Raw genomic sequence first — 7,934 nt, 5'->3', positions numbered from 1 at the left:
TAAGAATCCAAATATATTACATCTAAGAACACTTTCAAGCAAAGTTCATATTATTGTACGGTAAGCTTCAAGAAGTGACCACGTAAATTGGTGTTTTTTCTGAAATAGTTCGGACTCGATTAAAACTGGGCCAGTGCCGGGTCGCCTGTTTGCCTTGTTGCGTTTAGTCAAAACCCAACTAGGGAAACCGGCATAGCCCACAAGCCCTTTGATGCTAAACGTGGTCTAGCAGGTGCCTAAACTGGCATTTTCCATTCACAGGGACCTCAAATGGGCCGGGTAAATCCAATTCATCGCTAATATGACGCATTTAGTAAGTGCTTTATGATAAAAGTATTTTTATGACCCATAAATCTGTCTAACTTTTTGAGCCAAATCCAATAATAAGCGTTACATCAAAGTAACATGAAAACCGGTGGTACCATCCAAGTGTGGATGTTCACTTGTTTGGAGTAATACAAGTCTTGAATCAAAACGATACTTCGTTATTTAACTACGAGATAAACTATCCTTTTTGGTTATCTCGTAAATAATTCTTCAAGCAATTGATTCCTTATGTCGGATTGATCCACTAGCATAAACGCATCATGGATCAAAACAATACACTAACATACCATCAAAAGCCACAAAATAAGTAGTAGAAAGGTATTCATGTTTAAGAACGTCTTTCTCTTTCCTCAATAGATTTTAAAGTTCAAAGCCACCCCAATTTAACATACAAAACTTATTCTCTTTCAAAAATGGAAACAAAATAGGCGGCAGCAGGTAGAAAGGCGACCGAGAGGAGAGAAATAGTAGATGAGACTTGGACGCATGAAATACATTCTGTACGTACATATATTTGAGGTAATGAACTTACGAGTTACGCATTCTTTTGCTTCACCTTCCCACTTTGTTGCTTTTCGGCAATTTAATTCCTTTAAACACTCGACATACACAGTTACACTCCCCTCCCGCTCTCTCTATATGCCAAATATTTCAAGACAAAAAGTGTAAGGCGCACACTGCGCACGCATTTCTTTTAAATCCAACTCCTTTTTTCCTGGTTAAGTATCAGCGGTAGCTAAGCGAGTTCAGCCGGGAAGTAGTAGGCGGTGTCTCTCTTATTAATTTAGTTACTCAGCAATTGAAGAGCGGTGTGATCGCAAAGATGGAAAAGCTTTCGGCAGGGTTGAGCCACCTCTTCATGACAATCTTTCTGCACAACTTCGCCACGTTCATGGTGATCCCGGCCATCACCGACGTTACCATGTCTGCCCTTTGTCCCGGAAGAGATGAGTGCTCCATCGCCATCTACCTCACCGGATTTCAACAAGCGGTACGTACAATTTTCTACACATAGATACTATAACCCAACTCAACGAATCAACTTTAATTGTCCACGTTAATTACAAACACATGTATCATTGTTAACATCAATAGTTGTTAAGTTATTTCCACCACAAGCAAATTGATATCAGTATATCTCTAGCTTTAGCCTTTACAAATATCTTCTCCTTTGAAAATCATGTCTTAGGGTTATCGCCCGAGGTTAATTTTCTTTTGACTTAGTTATGAGCGGACTTAGTTATGTAGCTCATTAAACATCCCTTGATGTTATCAAGGTTCTAAAAGACGCTAGGCGCTAGTTAAGTGGCGGGCTGGACCTAGCGTTCAGACGGCTAGGCGGGCCCTACGCGTACTAGGCAAATTTAAGTGAATTTATTATATATTGTATAAATAAGTGCCTATTTATACTAAAAAAAAATTAGATAATTGTATACATAAATCGAAAAATAAAATACCATAAAGATTATAAAGTATTAGAATATATTTAAAACATGGGGAACAAGCATATAATAAGTGTTTATCCAAGTATTCAACAAATCTCTTATTTTTTTTATCGAACAAATAAAATGCATAATGAAAGTTATCGATTTTTTGTCCAAATGAGAGTCGCAACCTAGGCGGGCGCCTAGGCAGGCTAGGTGAACGCCTGAGCAGGTCTAGGCGCACTTTCTTAATTTTCAAATAAGTAAAGACTAATCGGAACGGTAGTCAGTCGCCTATCGCCTAAGCAGAACCTTGTCAGTGCTAAACGAGAACTTTTAGAAATGTGGATCCTATCATAAAAGATAATTACAACGCTCAAGCAATACAACTTTAAAAAAAAAAAAAATAGCACTTTAGTACTGCAAAGTGCAAACCCAAATGTCTATGGAATGATTTGATCAGCTAAACTAACTCAAGTGATGTCTATTGCAGCCCCAAAACTTTGTCTTTGTTTAAAGGAAACTTCCCCCTACCTTTTTGCGTAGGGTTTAATCAACATTTAGATTCAATACTATAGGTCTTTGAATTTAAGGAGGAGGGACGAATTTTCAAAATTAAGGTCCCACCACAAACACACTTTTCCAGTTTAATTAGGGAAAGAGGTCATCTCCAGATTCTTTTCTCATAATCCATCAAATCAGGAAATTCGTGCTGTTGAAATTTGATCAAACGGCTACAAACAGGGACCCACTTTAAAAAGTTATAATAACTTCAACCGTTTGATCAAATTTCAACGCACAGATCTTCCTGATTTGGTAGATTAGGAGGAAGGGATCCGGAAATGATCCATTTCCTTTAATTAGGTCCCTTCTGTTATGCCTTAATCTCTTTCGTCATCTCACCAAATGCAGATTGTGTCCAAGATTCCAACATAGCCAGTGCATCAACGGTTGGTCTACACATAACCCCTTTCATAGAATTCGAAGACACATGCTTTTATCACATATTTTGACACCTATTTATATCACCCATTTCGTAATATATTTTAACAATTCAAGCCGTCTATATTTAACACCTCATTTATAGATAACTTTTACAAAAAATTAGACAAATCCAAAATCATTAAGACATTCATCTATAATGAAGAAAAATGGACGAATAAGGTTCTATAAATAAATACTAAATTTAATCCAAGTTTCGAATTTGGATGAGTTTTTTGTAAATATGGTCTTTGAGGTAAGACATAAAAAAATATACCATTGAATTGTTAAAATACATTACAAAGTAAACATCATAAAATATGTCTCAAAATGAATATAAAAAATATGTGTGATATATATTGTGGGAGAAACCAAGATAAACTTTTACTTAGCAAAGATTAGTTACCGTGATTAGCGTTGGCATGAATGCTTACGGATTTCTACTTGTGGCTACACAGCCGACACTGTCGTGTGCGAAGCCGCATACATGCCCTCACCCTGTTATTTTTGCAATCACATGAAATTGACGTACTATCGCGGTAGGTATGTACTGAAAGATTGTTGCATAGGAAAAAGCTTCACGCGCATGCAGTACTTCCATCGGAAATTTCCCTTTGGTTTTCATGGGAGATGCATTTTGGCATTTTTCAATCGTATTAACTCGTGGACAAAATTTTACGTTCCTAATCATCATTTCATTTGTTATGTTTTGAATGTCAACTTATGATGTCTATCTCTTGTAATAAAAAAATAAGAAAACTTTAAGGAACAATTATCGGTACTGTTCATTTTAACGAAAAATCACATTTTACACTAAAAAATCAATTCTAGTATGTTCAATTTACCTTTTGTTTTGTCTTTATCGTTAAAACTCAAAGTTTTCAAACCATTTTCATTAGTTTTCTTAAAAAATAATCATCAAATCTTTCTTTGCCCCAATCAAAATAAAAGGCAAAAATACAAAGAGAAACTTAAACAAGGGGGTTTACGATTTACCTTAGAGCATCTCCACACGTGAAGAATGGGATGTGTTTATTTTTCTCTTTAGGTTACTGCACCATGTGTTTATTTTTGTTCATTTATCGATTCTGATCTGTTCAATTTAACGCTAGAAATAATCAAGTGTATGCATGTGGAAAAAAAAAAAGTTTGGAAATTACTTTCTTTGAAATTTTTGATTAGGAATGGATGGTGGGTCTCAACTAATGATTTGGTGTAAGAATTAACCTATCCCTTGTGCATGATTTTAGGGTTGAAAATAGTTTGATTTGTGCATGGTTGATGCAGATCGTAGGGCTGGGAACACTGGTGATGATGCCATTGGTAGGGAATCTCTCAGACAAATTTGGGAGAAAAGCTTTGCTTACACTGCCAATGATCTTCACAATTATCCCTTTAGGTAATCTTTCAACTCGTTAAATCCGTACCAATTAACAACATAGATAAAGTCACATAGGATATTAAGACATAAATTTATGTACTTTAATGATGATTAACTTGTTTACCTAGCACTATTAATACATTGCTCCAAAAAGTCCTTAATTCCAAGAAAAAAAAAGAAGAAGAAAAAAAAGTATTCAATCACTTTAGCTTTATTTATTTTTCTTTTATTTTTGCTGAACATCAAGCTCTAATTCTAATTTTGACTATATTATATGAAGTTAATGTGAACTAAAGTTTATTGATTTCTGGACAAATTAACGGAATTGCTATTAGCATGTTAAAATAGTTATTCTGTACTCTTGCTTAATTCGAAAAACTAAAAGACGAAAGAGTTCGAGAAATTATTTTACACTGCTCATAACAAGTCCTGAAAAATAAGCAATACACGATTGATCAGGAAATGTTTTTTTTGGGTCAAAAATCAAGAAATGGGTTAATTGCACAATTACAGGGATACTGGGATATAGCAGGAGCAAGAGTTTCTTCTACGTCTACTTCGTGGCCAAAACTCTAACCGCCATGGTTTGTGAAGGCAGCGTTCATTGCCTCGCCCTTGCCTATGTGGTAACATTCTAGTCTTCCTCGCTCGTATTTGGGCCTCACCAAGGATTATAAGGCCCATTATTGAACAATTATTTGGGCTTATTATGGGCCTGAGTGTGTTAAATGACTAGACTAGGTCCATTTTGTTGCAAACAACACACTCCATGTTTGTTCATGTTGTTGGTTGTTTGATTTGAAATTTTGATGGAGGTGTCAAAAATCAATGATTTTCAGGCAGATAATGTGGCAGAAGGAAGGCGAGCCTCGACGTTCGGAGTCCTATCGGGGATTAGTTCCTGTGCATTTGTCTGCGGAACCCTCTTCACTCGTTTCCTCAACACTTCCACTACTTTTCAGGTCCAATCTCTCTCTCGCTCTCTAGGACTCTATCCTCTCTGTTAATATGCTTAATTGTGATCTGATTGCATTTTAATGTTTATAATTATTACTATTACTATCAATAGGTTGCGACGGTGGTGGCAGTTGTGGCAGTTATTTACCTGAGGGTTTTCCTACCGGATTCCAACATAGACAAGAATCTTTCCGCTCCGTTACTCTCAGACGAAAAGATCACAATTAAGGATTCAGCTGAGACTTCAAGTGCTGAGATATTGCAGCCAGCCAAAACATTGCCTTCCTTAAGTGATTTAATCTCCTTGTTGAAAACTAGGTCAGTTACTTTCCTGCTAAGGGTTGCTCTTAATTAATTTGCAGACTTGTAGTTCAAGTAATTGCTTACTCTTAATTGATTTGCAGCACAACGTTTTCGCAAGCTGCAATTGTTGCGTTTTTCAGTAATCTAGCGGATGTTGGCCTCCATGCTTCAATGTTGGTACGTCTCTCATCCTATGAATTAGTAATCACATATTTAATCATTGTTTGTGGATGATTTGCATCTAATCATAGATCAGTAAGCTCTGTCGAACATAAGAAATGCTGAATCAAAAATCATTGTTTGTTGAGCAGTACTTTCTAAAGGCGCGGTTTCACTTCAACAAGAATCAGTTTGCTGACCTGATGGTTATTTCCGGGGTTGCAGGCACTGTTTCGCAGGTGCTGCATTTGTTTTACCGTTTTGATCCTCTGCATACCTCTTTTTTTCGCAGTTTCGATTTCATTTTCCCTGACACTAAAAATAAACCTTGGTGCAGCTGGTTCTCATGCCCTTGCTGGCTCCTGCTTTAGGAGAGGAGAGGCTACTTTCGATAGGCCTCCTTTTTAGCTGCGCACAAGTAAGCATCTAACCGTCTTGTATTTAGTCCCAACAAGTTACAAATTTGATCTTATTTGTTAGACAACTGTGGATTTGTAAACATTGCATTGCATCTACTCACGAAAAGTAAAACTAAAAGTTTTGACATGTCATTAAGCTTTTTATCTAATCATTCACATATCGAATGCAGATGTTTCTTTACGGCATTGCGTGGTCCTTCTGGGTGCCATATGCTGCTGCCATGTTCTCCATCTTTTATGTGTTTGCACATCCATGTGTAAGTCTCATCGTTTCTGCTTCGCTTTGAGTTAAACATTCTCAAATGTTGTCTTTAAAGTGATTTGGTTCAAACTTTACAGATGCGAAGCATTGTATCGAAACAAGTTGGACCGTCTGAGCAGGTAATTTTCAGTATGCATTTTGGATTTTACTTCCCTTGCCCTGCCCCTTTGGATCCAATTCTTTTGGCAAATACATGATCTTTTTTTATACAATATTTTCAGGGGAAGGCTCAAGGGTGCATTTCAGGCATATGTTCACTTGCAAATGTTATATCTCCGATTGCTTTCTCCCCTCTCACAGGTGATTTGAAATTACATTCGTATTTTTTGTCCGGCCAAAGTTAATTCGAACTGATAAATTCGAATTGTTATTCCAGCTTTGTTCCTGTCCGAAAAGGCGCCATTCAATTTCCCTGGCTTTAGTCTCATTTGCGTTGGATTTGCAGCGGTAAGAACATATCAAGTTATGTGTACCTGTATATGTTCTGCTTAATTGGCTTGTTATTTCATCTTTGTATTTGACATTTATTTGCAGATGATAGCCTTCATTCAAAGCGTGATGATAAGGGCTGCTCCTCCCCTCTCGAGCCGACGTGTCAGTGAAAGTTGCAATCACACGGAGCCCTAGTTTTTGAAAGTTCGAAGACAGATTGTTCCTCGTCTAGTTCCAGGCTGACCCTAGTACATCACTACTGTAAAGCTCAACGGTCCTGTTGTGCTGCTGGCTTAAGTTTTTGCTGCCAATTTATTGACAATGTAATTTTGGTGCATGCTTTGGGAGGGTGACATGGTGGAGTCTGGTCCTTACACGAGAAGAGAAAAACTTTAGTAGGGTTGCCTAATTAGTGCAACACTCACATATGTGAGACTAGTAGAGAGAATCTCATATTTTTTCTGAAATGTGCCTTATAAATGACGTGGTCAGGCACTCCTACTCAAGTTTTTTTGTTTGTTTTTTGACGGTGACGCTCATAAACTTAAGCAAAAGAAAGCATATAGTGGAATGTCGTTTCCTTTTCTTGTACAATAAGCTTAAAACATATGCATGAGGTTTTTATAATAAAAAAATGCTACTCTTACCACGTTTTTCATATCACATAATAGAGATATGACTCACATATGTTGGTGAGTCCTACTTCTAAGAAAGTTGTCCTGTTAGGTGAATGTATCATTTCTCTAATAAAACTGTGCTGTCACGTGTATCAAACTAACAGAAATGGAGAACTTCACACGGTAATTATACATTAGCAACATAATTTCATAGTTGAATTAAGTTAGGCCTTTTGATACCAATCTGCGCAAATGCTTTCAGGTTTCGGCGTCCCAAAATTTTCAACGGTTTATGATTTACGTACATGCCAAGGGAATGGTGGTAGATGATGAGTACGTGATCATAGGTTCCGCCACTATCAACCAACGATCTATGGCCGGTTCTAGAGACACCGAGATAGCCATGGGAGCGTACTAGCCCCACCACTCTTGGGGTAAGAAGAAACGACATCCTCGTGGCCAGGTCTATGGTTATGGATGTCACTTTGGCCAGAACATTTGGGGATGGTGGACAAATGCTTCAAGGAGGCTGAAACGTTGGATTGTGTGAAGAGTGTGAACGCGATCGCTGGAGATAACTGGACGAGGTTTGTGGCAGATGACTTTGCACCATTACAAGGGCATCTGATGAAATACCCTGTTGCGGTAGATGTCAATGGGAAGGTAAGTGTA

At 37.5% G+C, this 7,934-nt stretch overlaps 1 protein-coding gene across 1 annotated transcript; it reads left to right on the top strand.

The window, feature by feature from the left end:
* Positions 1 to 969: 969 nt before the first annotated feature.
* LOC137716730 (uncharacterized) lies at positions 970 to 7,134 on the top strand. Its single transcript, XM_068456109.1, has 13 exons — positions 970 to 1,318; positions 4,020 to 4,131; positions 4,627 to 4,739; positions 4,953 to 5,075; positions 5,183 to 5,388; positions 5,475 to 5,550; positions 5,685 to 5,771; positions 5,870 to 5,950; positions 6,122 to 6,208; positions 6,291 to 6,332; positions 6,435 to 6,513; positions 6,590 to 6,660; positions 6,748 to 7,134. The coding sequence occupies exons 1-13, from the start codon at positions 1,151 to 1,153 to the stop codon at positions 6,838 to 6,840; spliced, it is 1,338 nt and encodes a 445-aa protein (XP_068312210.1). The 5' UTR covers positions 970 to 1,150; the 3' UTR covers positions 6,841 to 7,134.
* Positions 7,135 to 7,934: the final 800 nt, after the last annotated feature.

Source organism: Pyrus communis, chromosome 15 (genome assembly GCF_963583255.1).
Source record: "Pyrus communis chromosome 15, drPyrComm1.1, whole genome shotgun sequence".
In the NCBI taxonomy this organism is placed as follows: Eukaryota; Viridiplantae; Streptophyta; class Magnoliopsida; order Rosales; family Rosaceae; genus Pyrus; species Pyrus communis.
Note: the sequence above shows the minus strand (reverse complement) of the source record. Positions and strands in the feature narration are given on the sequence as shown.